Consider the following 19400-nt stretch of genomic DNA (forward strand, 5'->3'; position numbering starts at 1 on the left):
TGTCAAAATTAATTCAAACACAATGAAAGTGTAGGAGGAACTCCACCCCCTCAGCATCTTTTAAACGTTCGGTTCTAGAGCCCGGCACCATTGTCTCGGCTTTTACTTTCCAGAGGGACCCGCAACTGGGGTAACACCAACTTCCGCCATACGGACAGGTGAGGCATTCTTGTGATTGGTAGCTGGGTAGACCAATCGAATAGCGGAAGGGCAGCGGAGTGAACGTTGCTTGGCGGAGAGAGCGCCAATTGGCAGGGAGGAGGCGGGCAGAGCGCTGATTGGCGGGAAACGGCAGTCAGGGAGCGCTGATTGCGGTGTGGGGCGGTGAGGGAGCGTTGATTGGCGGTGAGGGAGGGCTGAGGGGGGCAGTTAGGGAACGCTGATTGGCGGAGAGGGGCGGTCAGAGAGCGCTGATTGGCGGAGAGGCGGTAACGTTTGGGTCGCTGCACGGCTCGGTTGCCATGTGGATTCGGGGGAGCGGGATGGCGACGAGTGGATCATTTCTCATCCGGAAAAAGAAAGCGGCCGAGGGGAGAGGCCGCAAAAGGAAGGTGAGGGTCCGCGGGGCTGGCGGGGGAGAGGCTGCCTTTCCACAGTTGATGCAGTGTGGCTGAGGGATTCACGTTGATCCCAGTCCTGAGCAACAGGTCAGAAACCGGAGTCAGCCTGGTTCAGCGGGACTCACACTAACTCCACACTGACTGCCTGTCTGACTGACCGTCTGCCAGCCACCCCCCCACCCACACACACACACACACACACACACACAAAATGTACCCACTCAATATCACAGTGATCAAAGTTGACATTGGTACCACATGGTTAGTAGCTGGTTGTTTTAGATTTCACCGGTGGGAGTAATTTGTGGACATGTATTGAACTTGCATTTAAACGGCACCTTTCACAATCTGAAGATATCCCAAAATGCTGTACAAACAAGCACTTTTGAAGTGGTCATGTAGTTGTTGTAATGTAGGAAATGCAGAAGTCAAACTGCACGCCCGCCCCCCACCAAAAGCAATGTAATAATGATTGGACAATCTGCTTTTAGTGACATAAGTTGAGGAATAAATCTTGGCCGGGACACCAAGGAGAGATCCCTTGCTCATTATTGAAATACTGACATGAGATCTTTTACATTGCCTGAGAGGAACAGAGAGGGTCTTAGTTTAACTTCATATCTGGCTCACACTAGAGAGAGTGCAGAGGAGATTTACCAGAATGTTGCCTGGGCTGGAGAGTTTTAGTTATGAGGAGAGATTGGATAGACTGGGGTTATTTTCCCTGGAGCAGAGGAGATTGAGGGAGGGGGACATGATTGAGGTGTATAAAATTATGAGGGGCATAGATAGGGTAGATGGGAAGGAACTTTTCCTCTTGTTGGAGGGATCAATAACCAGGGGGCATAGATTTAAGGTAAGGGGCAGGAGGTTTAGCGGGGATGTGAGGAAGAATTTTTTCACCCAGAGGATGGTGGGAATCTGGAACTCACTGCCTGAAAGGGTGGTAGAGGCAGAAACCCTCATAATATTTAAAAAGTATTTGGATGTGCACTTGCGATGCCATGGCATACAAGGCTATGGGCCTAGTGCTAGAAAATGTGATTAGAATATTTAGGTATGTGTTTGACCGGTGCAGACTCGATGGGCCGAAGGGCCCTTTTCTGTGCTGTAGACCTCTATGACTCTAGCTCCTGCACACTCTGTCCAGCATAGAAATCTAATTTGGTATCTCTTCCCAGGCTGAAGGTGATGAAGATAAAGCCCACAAGAAGCTCACTCGGAAGCTGAATGAAGAGATTTCCAGTGACTCGGAGACAGAAAGGTAACTGAGCATTCACACTATGATTCTACGTCTTTCAATACTGGAGCATAACCCTATCTTACTGGACTTAAAACCAGTGCCTTTTGAGAGAAGGCTTGCAGACCCAAGTTACATTGCAGTTTCAATATGGGTTTTCCGTCAGGGAAAACTCCGATCTGCACACAGCTGCTTACATATGCAGGTATGAGCAGAGCCCTGTTCCATGCAACTGTCAGCTTCCCCTGTCCTTTATGTCATCCCCAGCCCCACTATCCAACTGCTGTTGCCCATTACATTGCTTCCCCCTCCAGCTCCCTCCCACTGCCCCCTCCCCTGTAAGGAGTCTGAAGGCATTGAGCTCATTTTCATTAGGGCAACAGTGAGGTTTCCCTTGGAGGTGGTCTCGCAGTTTTTAAGCATATGCCCAACCTTTCTGTTGGGGAGGTGGTGGTATTGTCACTGGATGAGCAATCCAGAGACCCAGGGTAATAGTGTGGAGACCAAGGTTCGAATCCCACCACGGCAGATGGTGGAGTTTGAATTCAATAAAAATCTGGAATTAAAAGCCTAATGATGACCATGAAACCATTGTCGATTGTTGTAAAAACTCACCTGGTTCACTAATGCCCTTTAGGGAAGGAAATCTGTCATCCTTACCTGGTCTGGCCTACATGTGACACCAGACGCACAGCAATGTGGTTGACTCTTAAATACCCTCTGAAATGGCCGAGCAAGCCGCTCAGTTGTATCAAGCCTCAAATGTTGTATACATAGTCTCAAAAAAAGGAATGAAACCGGACGGACCACCTAGCATCGACCTAGCCACCTGAAGCAACAATGGCAAACTCAGCCCTGTCGACCCTGCAAAGTCCTCCTTACTAACATCAGGGGTCTAGTGCCAAAATTGGGAGAGCTATCTCACAGATTAATAGAGCAACATAGTCATACTCACAGAATCATATCTTGCAGATAATGTCCCAGACTCCTCCATCACCATCCCTGGCTATGTCCTGTCTCACCAGCAGGTATACGGTCGGGAGAGAGTTGCACTGGGGGTCCTCAACATCGACTCTGGACCCCAGTCTCATGGCATCAGGTCAAACATGGACAGGGTAATCTCCTACTGATTACCACGTGCCGTCCTTCCTCAGCTGATGAATCAGTGCTTCTACATGTTGAACACCACTTGGAGGAAGCACTGAGGGTGGCAAGAATGCAGAATGTACACTGGGTGGGGGACTTCAATGTCCATCATCAAGAATGGCTCGGTAGCACCACTACTGACCGAACTGGCCAAGTCCTAAAGGACATAGCTGCTAGACTGGGCCTGCAGCAGGTGGTGAGGGAACCAAGAGGGAAAAACATACTTGATCTCATCTTCACCAACCTGCCTACAGATGCATCTGTCCATGACAGTATCGGTAGTGACCACTGCACAGTCGTTGTGGAGACGAAGTCCCAGCATCACATTGAGGATACCCTCCAACGTGTTGTCTGGCACTACCACTGTGCTAAATGGGATAGATTTTGAACAGATCTGGGTAACCATGATGCGCCGTGGGCCATCAGCAGCAGCAGAATTGTACTCAACCACAACCTGTAACTTCATGGCCTGACATATCCCCTACTTTACCATTACCACTAAGCCAGGGGATCAACGCTGGTTCAATGAAGAGTGCAGGAGGGCATGCCAGGAGCAGCACCAGGCATACCTAAAAATAAGGTGTCAACCTGGTGAAGCTACAACACAAGACTACTTGTGTGCCAAACAGCATAAGCAGCAAATGATAGACAGAGTTAAGCGATTTCACAACCAATGGATCGGATCCAAGTTCTGCAGTCCTGCCATTTCCAGTCGTGAATGGTGGTGGACAGTTAAACAACTCACTAGAGGAGGAGGCTCCACAAATATCCCCATCCTCAATGACGGAGGAGTCCAGCACATCAGTGCAAAAGATAAAGCTGAAGCATTTGCAACGATCTTTAGCCAGAAGTGCCAAGTGGATGATCCATCTCGGCCTCCTCCAGAGGTTCCCAGCATCACAGATGCCAGTCTTCAGCCAATTCGACTCACTCCACGTGATATCAAGAAACGGCTGAAGGCACTGGATCTTGCAAAGGCTATGGGCCGTAACAATATTCCGGCAATAGTACTGAAGACTTGTGCTCCAGAACTTGCTGTGCCCCTGGCCAAGCTGTTCCAGTACAACTACAACATTGGCATCTACCCAGCTATGTGGAAAATTGCTCAGGTATGTCCTGTACACAAAAAGCAGAACAAATCCAACCCAGACAATAATCCATTAGTCTACTTTCGATCACCAGCAAAGTGACAGAAAGAGCCATCAATGATGCTATTAAGTGGCACTTGCTCAGCAATAACCTGCTCACTGACATTCAGTTTGGGTTCCACCAGGGTCACTCAGCTCCTGACCTCATTACAACCTTGGTTCAAACATGGACAAAAGTGCTGAACTCCCGAGATGAGGTGAGAGTGACTGCCCTTGAGATCAAGGCAGCATTTGAACAAGTGTGGCATGAAGGAGCCATAGCAAAACTGGAGCCAATGGGAATCGGAGGGGGAAAAGTCTCCGCTGGTTGGAGTCATACCTAGCACAAAGGAAGATGGTTGTTGGAGGTCAGTCATCTCAGTTCCAGGACATCACTGCAGGAGTTCCTCAGGGTACTGTCCTCGCCCCAACCATCTTCAGCTGCTTCATCAATGACCTTCCTTCCATCATAAGGTCAGAAGTGGGGATGTTCGCTGATAATTGCGCAAGGTTCACCATTCATGACTCCTCCGATACTGAAGCAGCCCATGTCCAAATGCAACAAGACCTGGACGATATCCAGGCTTGGGCTGACAAGTGGCAAGTAACATTCGTGACACACAAGTGCAGCTCCAACAACACTAAAGAAGCTTGACACCATCCAGGACAAAGCAGCTGGCTTGATTGGCATCTCGTCCACAAGCATTCACCCCCTCTGTCACCAACGCACAGTAGCAGCAGTGTGTACCATCTACAAGGTGCAAGGCAGGAACTCACCAAGGCTCCTCAGACAGCACCTTCCAAACCTACAACCGCTACCATCTAGAAGGACAAGGGCAGCAGATAGATGGGAACACCACCACCTGGAAGTTCCCCTCCAAGTCACTCACCATCCTGACTTGGAAATATATCACAGTTCCTTCAGTGTCGCTGGGTCAAAATCCTTGAACTCCCTCCCTAACAGCACTGTGGGTGTACCTACACCATATGGATTGCAGTGGTTCAAGGAGGCAGCTCACCACCACCTTCCCAAGGGCATTTAGGGATGGGCAATAAATGCTGGTCTAGCCAGCGGAGCCCACATTCCATGAATGAATAAAAAAATAAATCAAGCCAGCACGGGCCTATCAGTGAGGAGCTAATCCCTGTCAATTCAGCAGCTTCACGGAACCACCTCTGTTAACGGAGACAGGAGCTTCCAGCACCTCTGTGGCATGTTATTTTTGAAAATTTTCTCTTCTGCTGTACTTGCTGCCCCTCACCTGTAGAGGATAATCCAGGCTGAGGGGATTGCCAAATGGGCCTTGTTTTAGGCCCCACAGCAGCTGATAGTCCTCACTTTGGGAAAGAACTTATGAAAGCTTTTGGCAGAAGGTATAGGGAAAGGCAGTATAGACTTACTGGCACAGTTCAAAAGAGCGTGGAGGACAGAGGTACTTGGGGGTTACCTAGATCTTTGTAGGTGGCAGGACATTATGAAAGATTGGTTAGCAAAGCATGTGGGATCTTGGGCTTCATAAATACATGTATAGAGTCCAAAAGCAGGCAAGTTATGCTGAATCTTTGTGAATCTCTGGTTGGGCTGCAACTAGAGTATTATGTCCAGTTCTAGTCACCACACTTTAGGAAGGATGTGAAGGTCCTTGAGAGGGTGCATTGGAGATTTACCAGAATGGTTCAGGAATGGGGGTTTTATTTATCAGGTTAGGTTGGAGAAGCTGGCGTTGTTCTCCTTGGAGCAAAGGAGATTGAGGGGAGATTTGATTGAGGTGTACAGGATTATGAAAGGCCTGGATAAGCTAGACAAGGATAAACTTCCCATTTGCTGATCGTTCCAGGCCTGGGGGGACACAGATTTAAAGTTTTGGGCAAGAGCTGCAGGGGCAATGTGACGATGAAGTTTTATACACAGTGAGAAGTAATGGACCTGGAACTCACTGGCCATGAGGGTGGTGGAAGTGGCAGCGAGGAAATTTTTCAAAAGGAAATTGGATCGGCATTTGAAGGAAATAAACTTGCAAGACTACAGGGATAGTGCAGGGGAATGGGGCTGACTGGATTGCTCTGTAGAGAGCCAGCATGGACTCAATAGGCCGAACGACCTCCTCTATGACATAAATAACTCTGTAACTCCATGACCCTGTTGCGTATATACTGAAATATTGCACAAGGTTCCCAGTGTCACTGTGTTCCTGCTACACTGCCAGAGTTTCCATTTTGAACATGCGTGGACCAGGTATGTCTCCATGCCCAGACCCCGTTGGACTGCATCCCCAGCCTGTGTATATCACTTCGGGCAAGACCAGCCACTGAGTGGAGGGCTGGCGGCTGTTTCAGGTTAAGGAGTCACTGTGATAGGTTCTGACAGTCTGTCACCCCTCCTCCGCCAGCAGTGTTTGGTGTGTGTGATTTGTCAGGGAATGGAAGTCCTGCTTTGGATCCTGTGGATGGGAATGAAGAGGCTGCTTTTGCCCTGAGCTGGGAAGAACCCATATGTCAGTCATAGACTGATTTGCTCAGAGACACTGCAACTAAAACAAGAATTTTTCTGTTCATTAGTTTGCAAGTAAAATTAAATAATGTGTAGGCTTCTTCCGTAGAGCAGATTACAACAGCTGTGATTGTCATGAGCATTTTAAGAGGTGCTTCACCAAAGTCGTCTGGGGACAGTGTGTCGGTGGCACTTTTTACTTAAAAGAAGAAAAAGTTAGTTTGTTTTACACTATTGCTCTGGAAGTTATTTAAGAAAAAATCACTAATACATTCACACACACAAATTAGTTACAGAGGAAGATAAAAACAATACTTATAAATGTAAATCAAGATTAGTCCATATTTGGTGCAGGCCCGATAAGTTTGAAGTCGAGGTATTGCGTTGTCTGAAGGGAAGGTGTTGTGTTTGTGAAGCTGACTCTGCAGCTGCAATGGCTTCCATGGGCTCCCAGCTCCATTGCCGGGGTGAGCTAAGTAGGTGGAATCAGAGTTTACAGGGAGGAGAGCGAGTGCAGGCATGGCACTTTTAGCTGCCTAGTTACTTTGCAGCAGACCAGCAGGTGTCTTTCTCAGTCTCTCCCTGAGTTGAAGCTTCTTCAAGATGGTTCTCTGTGGATCTGCCAGCTTCCTGCCCTTTCCAAAGCTTTTCGCAAATAAGGCAAGATGGCCGCTATTATCCTGGACCTGTACAAAATGCCAAGTCACCTCCCAAATAAAGCATCGACACTTCAAACAGCCCTTCACCCGCCCATGGTTCTCAGCTTTTGTCTTGGCCAAGGCACAGTTTACATTCTTATAATGAGGTGTCAACAAACTTCATTGTCTCCTGGGTGAGACTACAGTGAACCTTAATTAAATTAAGGATTGTCTTTTGTCCTCTGGAAAGTCTGAAAGCCACAATTCTGCCTGGTAGCTTGGAGCCATTTTGAAACTCTAAACTCAGTCCAAGGTAGGTTTTTGTTTAAAAAAAAGTAACCTTTAAAACAGTTTCTCTAAAAATTTGTCATGTTGTAAATATGCACCGTAGCAAACGCTACCTTCAAAAACAGCTCCTCGGACATGTCCTCCTTCCTTAACCGAGGTTTTCCATCCACGGTCGTTGACAGGGCCCTCAACCGTGCCCGGCCCATATCCCGCGCATCCTCCCTCACGCCTTCTCCTCCTTCCCAGAAACATGATAGGGTCCCCCTTGTCCTCACTTATCACCCCACCAGCCTCCGCATTCAAAGGATCATCCTCCGCCATTTCCGCCAACTCCAGCATGATGCCACCACCAAACACATCTTCCCTTCACCCCCCTTGACAGCATTCCGTAGGGATCGTTCCCTCCGGGACACCCTGGTCCACTCCTCCATCACCCCCTACTCCTCAACCCCCACTTATGGCACCTCCCCATGCCCACGCAGAAGATGCAACACCTGCCCCTTCACTTCCTCTCTCCTCACCGTCCAAGGGCCCAAACACTCCTTTCAAGTGAAGCAGCATTTCACTTGCATTTCCCCTAACTTAGTCTACTGCATTCGTTGCTCCCAATGCGGTCTCCTCTACATTGGAGAGACCAAACGCAAACTGGGCGACCGTTTTGCGGAACACCTGCGGTCTGTCCGCAAGAAAGACCCAAACCTCCCTGTCGCTTGCCATTTTAACACTCCACCCTGTTCTCTTGCCCACATGTCTGTCCTTGGCTTGCTGCATTGTTCCAGTGAAGCCCAACGCAAACTGGAGGAACAGCACCTCATCTTCCGACTAGGCACTTTACAGCCTTCTGGGCTGAATATTGAATTCAACAACTTTAGATCTTAAACTCCCCCTCCCCCCATCCCCACCCCGTTTCTTTTCCCCCCCCCACCCGCCTTTTTTTTCAATAATTTATATAGATTCTTCGTTCCCCACCTATTTCCATTATTTTTAAATCTAAAACTAAAACCTTTAGTCTTTCCACCCCACCCCCACTAGAGCTGTACTTTGAATATCCTGTCTTGCATTCTTAATTAGCACTTTTCTCAGACAAAGACCACCACCTTCAACACCTCTTTGACCCTTTTGTCTCTGACATCTTTTGATTATCTGCTCACACCACACCCTCAATGTGTCGCTTCCCCCCCACCCACCTTAAACCAATTTATATTTCTCCCTTGTTGAAACTATGCTTCAGTTCTGCTGAAGGGCCATGAGGGCTCGAAACGTTGACTGATTTCTTCTCCGCCGATGCTGCCAGACTTGCTGAGTTTTTCCAGGTAATTCTGTTTTTATTTTGCACCGTAGCAATGATGTATTGTTAGATTTGAAGCCTTATCCTTCCCCTGGTTCTCAGCAATAGTTGCTGACTTATGCAGGTGAAAGACATTTTTCTGCAGGATTATCATGCCTTCAGTGCCCCACTCGAGTTTCCAATGGTAATGGTGAGCCTTGAAGAGGAATCCTCCAGGGCCTCCAAACTTCACCTTGTCCACACCGGGCATTCTCCCAACAAGGAACCAATAGATTGGATCAGGAGCAGGAAACTCTGCCTGACTTTTCCTCCCCTCCACCCCATGTTCAGTTTGAAGGCACTGAACCCAAATGTAAACCCATTCCCCTCCCGAACCCTTGGCCTGAGCAAAGACCAACTAACTCAACCCACAGCAGGATGGAGCCTGAAACGACCCGTTGAGCTAGAAGCAGTGGGAACAGAATAGAAACTTTTTGCACAACTGCATACCTCTTGAAAACTAAAGACTATTTCACCTCTTCTCTGACAGTGTTGGACACAATAAGAAAGATGTTGAAGTATTGGAGATTGAAGAGACTGCACAAGAGAAGAAGCTGCGACTCGCCAAACTCTATCTGGAACAACTGCGGAGGGAAGGTACGGATAACGGGCTGCAAAGAAGGTGGCAGCTGATTACTGTTCAGTGATCAAATCCCTAGTTCACCGGGGCGGGGGGGCGGGGTGCAGCCAGCTAATTCTGGAAGTGCCAATTTCCAAAGAATCTTCCTCCCATCCATTACCAACGTGTTGAACCCCTCAGCACGTCAGACCGTGCTTTACTGGGTGCTGTAAGATCAGGATGGGTATACATGCACAGCCCGGCCTGGTATAGAGTCATAAACACCACATTTGGTCTGTGCTGAGCTGGCTGGACACATCTGGACAGAACTGGGACTGCAACAGTTACCCTCAGTGCCTTGTGCTGAGGAGCTAAAGAGAAAATAGCCTCGTTCTTGCTTCAAGCAGACATAAGTGCTGTGAAGTGGATCTACGTGGCGCTCTCAATTCACAGAGACCCTCTGTACGCCTGCTTGCAGAGCAAGCCGACATATTTTTAAATAGTCTTGGCATGTGGAGCTGATGGGTTATTGTCTCCTTGCCTTTGAACAGTCCTGGGATCAGCTGCCATAATTCTGATTGATTTTTATTTGCAGAGGAGGAGAAAGTAGAAGAGGAGCAGTTTGAGAGTGACCTGATCGGTGGCAGACTGGAGGAGGAAGTGGTAAGAAATGTCTTTAAAGGGGAAGAGAGGAATTGTATCAGAAAGTAACTCCATCCTAGCTTCCACAGAGCAAGTGGAAAGAATCAGTTTCGGTACCTCAGTGTTTTTACTTTTTGTATAGATTTTTTCCTATTCCTCTAAGAAAGAATCTGCTTTCTTTGGCAGCTGTCCATTTGGAATCAGGAGCTCACTGTTCAGTAGAATCACAGACAGGGACCCACGTCACATTAGTGTTGCAGCATTGCCCTCCAGCATTGGTTGCAATTGTGGCCCTTGATTTAAACCAGCAATACTGTATGTTTCTTTTTTTATTCATTCCCGGGATGTGGGTTTCGCTGGCTGGGCCAGCAATTATTGCCCATCCCTAGTTGCCCTAGATGAGGTGGTGATGAACTGCCTCCTTGAACCGCTGCAGTCCATGTGGCGTAAGTACACCCACAGTGCTGTTAGGAAGAGAGTTCCAGGATTTTGACCCAGTGACAGTGATGGAACAGCGATATATTTCCAAGTCAGGATGGTGAATGACTTGGAGGGGAACTTCCAGGTGGTGATATTCCCATCTATCTGCTGCCCTTGTCCTTCTAGGTGGTAGCGGTTGTGGGTTTGGAAGGTGCTGTCTAAGCAGCCTTAGTGAATTCCTGCAGTGCATCTTGTAGATGGCACACACTGCTGCTACTGTGCGTCGGTGGTGGAGGGAGTGAATGTTTGTGGGTGTGGTGCCAATCAAGCGGACTGCTTTGTCCTGCACAGCTTCTTCGGCATTGTGGGAGCTGCACTCATCCAGGCAAGTGTAGAGTATTCCATCACACTCTTGACTTGTGCCTTGTAGATGGTGGACAGGCTTTGGGGAGTCAGGAGGTGAGTTACTCGTCACACGATTCCTAGCCTCTGACCTGCTCTTGTAGCCACAGTATTTATATGGCTAGTCCAGTTCGTTTCTGGTCAATGGTAACCTCCACGATGTTGATACTGGGGGGTTCAGTGATGGTAATGCCATTGAACATCAAGGGGCGATGGTTGGATTCTCTCTTGTAGGAGATGGTAGTTGCCTGACACTTGTGTGTTGTCAGTCCGAGCCTGGATATTGTGCAGGTCTTGCTGTATTTGGACATGTACTGCTTTAGTTTCTGAGGAGTCGCGAATGGTGCTGAACATTGTGTAATCATCAGCGAACATCCCCACTTCTGACCTTATGATTGAAGGAAGGTCATTGATGAAACAGCTGAAGATATTTGGGCAGAGGACACTACCCTGAGGAACTCCTGCAATGATGTCCTGGAGCTGAGATGACTGACCTCAAACAACCACAACTATCTTCCTTTGTGCTAGGTATGACTCCAACCAGCGGAGAGTTTTCCCCTGATTCCCATTGACTCTAGTTTGGCTAGGGTTCCTTGATGCCACACTCGGTCAAATGCTGCCTTGATGTGAAGGGCAGTCACTCTCACCTCACCTTGGGAATTCAGCTCTTTTGTCCATGTTTGAGCCAAGGCTGTAATGAGGTCAGGAGCTGAGTGGCCCTGGCAGAACCCAAACTCAGCATCAGTGAGCAGGTTATTGCTAAGCCTGATAGTCGACCAATAGTCGACCTGATAGTCGCCCAACCTCGGACGGCCCGCTTCTACCGCCTACCCAAAATCCACAAACGGAACTGTCCTGGCAGACCGATCGTGTCAGCCTGTTCCTGCCCCACGGAACTCATTTCTCGTTATCTTGACTCCCTTCTCTCTCCCCTTGTCCAGTTCCTTCCCATCTACATCCGTGATTCCTCTGACACCTTATGTCACATCAACAATTTCCAGTTCCCTGGCCCCAACCGCTTCCTCTTCACCATGGATGTCCAATCCCTCTACACCTCCATTCCCCACCGGGATAGTCTGAGGGCCCTTAGCTTCTTCCTTGAACAGAGGCCCGAACAATCCCCATCCAGCACTACTCTCCTCCGTCTGGCTGAACTTGTTCTCACACTGAACAATTTCTCCTTTAACTCCTCACACTTCCTCCAAATAAAAGGTGTGGCTATGGGTACCCGCATGGGCCCCAGCTATGCCTGTCTCTTTATGGGGTATGTGGAACATTCCTTGTTCCGGTCCTATTCCGGCCCCCTCCCACAACTCTTTCTCCGGTACATCGATGATTACTTCGGTGCTGCTTCATGCTCTCGTTGGGACCTGGAAAAATTTATTAATTTTGCTTCCAATCTCCACCCCTCCATCATTTTCACATGATCCGTCTCTGACACTTCTCTTCCCTTCCTTGACCTCTCTGTCTCAATTTCTGGTGATAGACTGTCCACCAATATCCATTACAAGCCTACCGACTCCCACAGCTCCTCACACCCCGCTTCCTGTAAGGACTCCATCCCATTCTCTCAGTTCCTTCGCCTCCGTCGCATCTGTCCTGATGATGCTACCTTCAAAAACAGTTCCTCTGACATGTCCTCCTTCCTTAACCGAGGTTTTCCACCCACGGTCGTTGACAGGGCCCTCAACCGTGTCCGGCCCATCTCCCGCGCATCCACGCTCACGCCTTCTCCTCCCTCCAAGAAACATGATAGGGTCCCCCTTGTCCTCACTTATCACCCCACCAGCCTCCGCATTCAAAGGATCATCCTCCGCCTTTTCCGCCAACTCCAGCATGATGCCACCACCAAACACATCTTCCCTTCACCCCACCTGGCGGCATTCCGTAGGGATCGTTCCCTCCGGGACACCCTGGTCCACTCCTCCATCACCCCCTACTCCTCAACCCCCACCTATGGCACCTCCCCATGCCCACGCAGAAGATGCAACACCTGCCCCTTCACTTCCTCTCTCCTCACCGTCCAAGGGCCCAAACACTCCTTTCAAGTGAAGCAGCATTTCACTTGCATTTCCCCTAACTTAGTCTACTGCATTCGTTGCTCCCAATGCGGTCTCCTCTACATTGGAGAGACCAAATGCAAACTGGGCGACCGCTTTGCAGAACACCTGCGGTCTGTCCGCAAGAAAGACCCAAACCTCCTTATCGCTTGCCATTTTAACACTCCACCCTGTTCTCTTGCCCACATGTCTGTCCTTGGCTTGCTGCATTGTTCCAGTGAAGCCCAACGCAAACTGGAGGAACAGCACCTCATCTTCCAACTAGGCACTTTACAGCCTTCCGGGCTGAATATTGAATTCAACAACTTTAGATCTTAAACTTTCCCTCCCCCCATCCCCACCCCGTTTCCTCCCCCTCCCTTTTGTTTTTTTTTTGTTTTCAATAATTTATATAGATTTTTCTTTTCCCACCTATTTCCATTATTTTTAAATCTACAACTAATACCTTGTCAATCTTTCCACCCCACCCCCACTAGAGCTATACCTTGAGCGTCCTGCCATCCATTCTTAATTAGCACTTTTCTTAGATAATATCACCACCTTCAACACCTCTTTGATCCTTTTGTCTGTAACATCTTTTGATTATCTGCTCCTATCACTGCTTGCTTGTCCCTACAACCACCCCACCCTCAACTTCTCTCTCCCCCCGCCCCCCACCTTAAACCAGCTTATATTTCACCCCTCTCCTAACTATACTTCAGTTCTGTTGAAGGGTCGTGTGGACCCGAAACGTCGACTCTTTTCTTCTCCACCGATGCTGCTAGACCTGCTGAGTTTTTCCAGGTAATTCTGTTTTTGTTTTGGATTTCCAGCATCTGCAGTAGTTTTTTGTTTTTATCTCTAGGTTATTGCTAAGCACTGCTTGATAGCACTGTTGATGACCCCTTCCATTACTTCACTGATGATTGAGAGTAGACTGACGGGGCGGTTATTGTCCGGGTTGGATTTGTCCAGCTTTGTGTGTATAGGACATACCTGGGCAATTTTCCACATAGCCGGGTAGATGCCAGTCTTGTAGCTGTACTGGAACAACTTGGCCAGGGGCACAGCAAGTTCTGGAGCACAAGTATTCAGTACTATTGCCAGGGCCCATAGACTTTGCAGTATCCCGTGCCTTCAGCTTTTTCTTGATATCACGTGGAGTGAATCGAATTGGCTGAAGACTGGCATCTAAGATGCTGGGGACCTCCAGAGTATGCCGAGATGGATAATCCACTCAGCAATTCTGGCAGAAGATTGTAGCAAATGCTTCAGCCTTATCTTTTGCACTGCTGTGCTAGGCTCCTTCATCATTAAGGATGGGGGTATTTGTGGAGCTTCCTCCAGTGAGTTGTTTATTTGTCCACTACCCATTCACGACTGCAGAGACTAGATCTGATCAGTTGGTTGTGGGGTCGCTTAGCTCTGTATGTCACTTGCTGCTTATGCTGTTTGTCATACAAGTAGTCCTGTGTTATAGCTTCACCAGGTTGACACCTTGTTTTTAGGTATGCCTGGTCCTGCTCCTGGCATGCGCTCCTGCACTCTTCATTGAACCAGGATTCAACCCTGGCTTGATGGTAATGGTAGAGTGGAAGATATGCCAGGCCATGAGGTTACAGATTGTGTTCAAGTACAATTCTGTTGCTGTTGATGGCCCACAGCGCCTCATGGATGCCCAGTCTTGAGCTGCTAGATCTGTTTGAAATCTATCCCATTTAGCACGGTGCCACACAACACGATGGAGGGTATCCTCAATGTGAAGGCGGGACTTCGTCTCCACAATGACTGTGCGACGGTCACTCCTACCGATATTGTCATGGACAGATGCATTTGCGGCAGGCAGGTTGGTGAGGATGAGGTCAAGTGTGTTTTTCCCTCTTGCAGACCCAGTCTAGCAGCTATGTCATTTGGGTCTCGGCCAGCTCGGTCAGTAGTGGTGCTACTGAGCCACTCTTGGTGATGGACATTGAAGCCCCCTACCCAGAGTATATTCTGTGCCCTTGCCACCCTCCGTGCTTCCTCCAAGTGATGTTCAACATGGAGGAGCACTGATTCATCAGCTGAGGGAGGGTGGTACGTGGTAATCAGCAGGGTGTTTCCTTGCCCATGTTTGACCTGATGCCATGAGACTTCATGGGGCCTGGAGTCAATGTTGAGGACTTCCAGGGCAACTCCCTCCTGACGGTATACCACTGTGCTGCCACCTCTGCTGGATCTGTCCTGCTTGTGGGACAGGACTTAACCAGGGATGGCGATGGTGGTGTCCGGGACGTTATCTGTAAGTTATGATTCCGTGAGAATGGTTATGTCAGGATGTAGTTTGACTAGTCTGTGACACAGCTCTCCCAATTTTGGCACAAGTCCCCAGATGTTAGTCAGGAGGACTTTGCAGGATCGATAGGGCTGAGTTTGCCATTGTCGTTTCTGGTGTCTAGGTCGATGCCGGGTGGTCCGTCCAGTTTCATTCCTTTTTTGTGACTTTGTAGTGGTTTGTTACAACTAAATGACTTGCTGGGCCATTTCGGAGGGCATTTAAGAGTCAACCACATTGCTGTGGGTCTGGAGTCACATTTAGGCCAGACCAGGTAAGAGCGACAGATTTCCTTCCCTGAAGGGCATTAGTGAACCAGATGGGTTTTTACAACAATTGGCAATGGTTCCATGGTCATCATTAGACTTTTAATTCCAGATTTTTATTGAATTCAAATTCCATCATCTGCCGTGGTGGGATTCGAATCTGAGTCCTCACCCTGGGCCTCTGGATTACTAGTGCAGCGACAATACCAGTGTTTACTATATAAGGAGCGGTGGAGATTGTGTGTGCAGAATGGATCTGCGCAGTGTGATGCTGCATTGTACAGTGATCGCTGAAGACTTTAAAAAAAAAGGCTTCAGAGCAGTACCTCCCATTTGAAGAATGACAATTTTTCCACCATTACTAAGGCTCCTCTAGATGAGGTGGCCAGTTCAGTTTCACTTTGTGCTGATTTACATGCAGTTTTATGCTGCCCCTCACTCGCTACTGGTGGAGATTTCCTGATTTATTTCTCTAGGTCTTTTCCTGCTAAAGAACAAACTTTAATCCAAAACAAAAACAGAAATACCTGGAAAAACTCAGCAGGTCTGGCAGCATCGGCGGAGAAGAACAAAGTTGACGTTTCGAGTCCTCATGACCCTTCAACAGAACTAAGTAATTACTTAGTTCTGTTGAAGGGTCATGAGGACTCGAAACGTCAACTTTGTTCTTCTCCGCCGATGCTGCCAGACCTGCTGAGTTTTTCCAGGTATTTCTGTTTTTGTTTTGGATTTCCAGCATCCGCAGTTTTTTGTTTTTAAATTTTAATCCAATCTGTGTTGGCAGAGCCCGAGAGGTGAGAGAGTATGCAGCCTATGGACCTCTTAAAGTTCATCAACTAATTGTTAACCTTCCGTTTTCTATTTGATTGGTAGATTGTTTTTATGCTGTAAAAATGTAGCCTTGGCAGTGTTTCCAGTTATGTCAAATGTTTTTAATTTTTGTTATCTCTTTGCAGCTCGAACAGAAGGGAAAACTTAAACGACTTCTTGCCAAAGATGTGAGTAAAAGTTTAAAGACCTTTGAGTCGATTTTCCTCCCATCACTAACCTGAGCATAAAGGCAAGACTATAAAGCAGCGAAACCTCTTCTATACTTCAGGCTTTTCCAACATTTTTTTTCTTATGTAAATGCCATGACAACAGTTTCTACAAGTAAACTGTGTCACTTCCAAATTTAAACCTGGATCTTTTACTCTCCCATGATGAGTGGACATAATCCTGGTCTAACAGTTGAGCATAATCGTGTAAAATTGCATACTGGACAAATGCAGTGTTAGGATCCCAGTAGAGATTGTTAACTTCAAACTCCCAGTTATCTCTCAGTTATTAGCTGAAAGAATTACGCCACAAGATTTCACATTTTAAACAAAGTGTACAGGAGTTAAACAGAGTAATGCTAACTTAACATCATATTTCGTAAACGCTTATACGTTAAATCTGAAAATCTCAACGTGACCTACCCAGTTCTACTTTTATTTCCACCCAAGAGTTCCCCTCTACTTTACAGGATCTAGAGGGTTCCTTCACCTTCTCCTGGGACCAAACCAAGGTGTGCCACAACTCTCAGAAATTCACTTTGATTCCCCTCATTGTTTCCACTATTATCTGCAGTATGAGATTTCCTGGGGTCCTTCCACTAGCATCCGGCTTGGTGAACTCTCCAAAAGCAACTCACGATTGCGGACTCCCCAACTCAAGTATGGACCTTGCTGCATTCTTGCTTAGTGACTCCTAAAGCAAAACACCCTTGGTTTCTGATAATTCTCTGCCACTGGTTCTAGCTGCTTTACAGTTCTTGGCAGGTTTTCTGGCTGTCTCGAAGCTACTTCCTGGCTGGCTAGCTGTTTCTATGTACAATCACCCAGGTGAAAAAACAAAAATAATGCCTACCTGCAATCTATCCCCATGGCAATGTGGCACACCTGGGGTGTCCCAGATAGAGATTTACTAATTGTCTTCAATTCTCAAACCTGCCCTTTGCTCTGGGCAGCCATGTAAATAATTTAAACTGCTTATTGAAACAGCTGCAGTTGCAGTGTCTGCCAAGAAGCTTAGAGAGGTAGCCCATTGTTTGTTTCCAGTACTTCCCACTATGACTTTATAAAATAAACATAGGCCCCTTTTGATTTACAATTACTTAACCAGAGGTTTTCATTTATCTTGCGTTGAAAAATTGCAAATCCCAAACTAAAAATTACACTCCTAAAACATATGAATCGTGAAATTACATATTTGTAACAGGATGCTCATTACATCAGTTTCCAGTTTGGATGGCAGAAAAGATTTACATGGCTAAACTGCTTTGTGCAGGTTAAGCTACTGCTATCAGATTTATTATGAATAAAATGATTCACAGAAGTAAAAATCTAAAGAAAATACTTTACAATGCAATTGATTGTTGCAATTCCTGCAACTGGGGTGACTTGAATTTATCGTTTACCCAGTTGCTTCTGGCAGTTCCTTTCAAAAAATCGGCCTAACCAAGTAAATTTTCACAATGGAACGATGTCTGATAATAGTAGTGTTTTTGTTTAGTTTTCTGTGTCTCCACTAGGCTATTTTGCCACGTGACAATTGTCTGCTGCATGTATTAATATTATAATCAGGCTGCTTGCCTTCAAAAGAAACCTTATTTGTTAACTCGTGAACTGTTGTAGTGAAATGTAGTAAATAGCTGAGCTCCACTGTAGTGAGATGCAAAGATGCATTCAGTGCTGCCTTAGTGTTACTGGCATTTCCTGTAGCTGGCATGTTTGGCTGTGTGTCTCTCCCCATGGACCCCTTAAAACTGTTCTACCTTTTACAAGGCTTAAGTCAGGGTTGTGATAGAATATTCACCACCCACCTGGTGCACCTACAAGAAGCTCAACTCTATCCAAGACCTGATCTGTTCCATGTCACTTGATTTCAGCACTCACCACCCCCACCCCTAACTCCCCACCATTTTCATTGTCAATGCTATCTACGTACTACGGGGTGCACTGCAACAACTCCTGTCATCTCTACCATACAGGAAAAGAGCAGCAATATCTTGGGAGCCCATTACCTAGAACTTCCCCTCCGACTCGCACACCATCCTGCCTTAGCTGTACATCATTGTGACTTTGTGAATATCCTGGAATTCCTTACCTAACACCATTGTGGGAGTGTCATAGCCACCTCACAGTGATTCAAGGAGAAGGCCCATCACAGGGTGACTAAGAATGGGTACAAAATATGGCCTTGTCAAAATCGCTCACATCCTAAAAATAAATTTTAAAACCTTCTCTTTACCCTCTGATTTCTGAAACAGTGTAGCATTTGCCATTTCTTCTCTGTAACAGGGTATGTCTGTCTGTTACCCCTCTCTTACTTTGAAAGTGACAATAACTGTTATTTTCTTTCAGTACCTTCCTCCCGATGTATCTGAGATTCGCCTGCTCCGAGGTCACCAGCTTCCAGTCACGTGTCTGGTTCTGTCCCCTGATGATAAATACATTTTCTCAGCATCCAAAGATTGTTCCATCATTAAGTGTAAGTTTCTACAGGTTGGGTATAGGTTTGTGTTAGCAGCTGATCGTGGGCTGCTGAGGGAAGCCTGGTAGGCTGAGATTTGACCATCCCTTTGTACCCAGTTTCCCCTGGGTTTTGTTGCTGCATGTTTAAGGAACGGTGCTTCTCACCTATGTTTCCAGGGGATGTTACCTGTGGGAAAAAAGTTCACACGATCCACGGAGGGCGCAAGGGCACAGAAGACCGACACGTGGGGCACACAATGCACATCCTCTCCATGGCAATCTCATCGGATGGCAAGTACCTGGTGAGTGGCTCCATCTCCTTACCATCTCAGTTAGGGCTTTGTAGAACTCTTCCTCTTTCTGAGAGTTTGGTCCTCCACTTGAACGTAGCACCTTTCGTGATCTCAGTACATCCCAAGCACTTTACAGCCAATTAACTACTTG

The 19400-nt window shown here is 47.3% G+C and overlaps 1 protein-coding gene across 2 annotated transcripts in view; it reads left to right on the forward strand.

Annotated features, from left to right (window-relative positions):
- The first annotated feature begins 414 nt into the window (after positions 1-414).
- rrp9 (ribosomal RNA processing 9, U3 small nucleolar RNA binding protein) overlaps positions 415-19400 on the forward strand; it is a 41227-nt gene continuing 22241 nt past the window's right edge. For both annotated transcript variants that reach the window (XM_078543842.1, XM_078543843.1), the window contains exons 1-7: positions 415-551; positions 1742-1824; positions 9308-9414; positions 9972-10039; positions 16416-16457; positions 18846-18972; positions 19134-19258. In XM_078543842.1, the coding sequence (XP_078399968.1) occupies positions 462-551; positions 1742-1824; positions 9308-9414; positions 9972-10039; positions 16416-16457; positions 18846-18972; positions 19134-19258 (642 nt within the window). In that variant the 5' untranslated portion in view covers positions 415-461. The remainder of the gene's footprint in view (positions 552-1741; positions 1825-9307; positions 9415-9971; positions 10040-16415; positions 16458-18845; positions 18973-19133; positions 19259-19400) is intronic.

Source organism: Cetorhinus maximus, chromosome 6, assembly GCF_964194155.1.
Source record: "Cetorhinus maximus chromosome 6, sCetMax3.hap1.1, whole genome shotgun sequence".
Taxonomy (NCBI): Eukaryota; Metazoa; Chordata; class Chondrichthyes; order Lamniformes; family Cetorhinidae; genus Cetorhinus; species Cetorhinus maximus.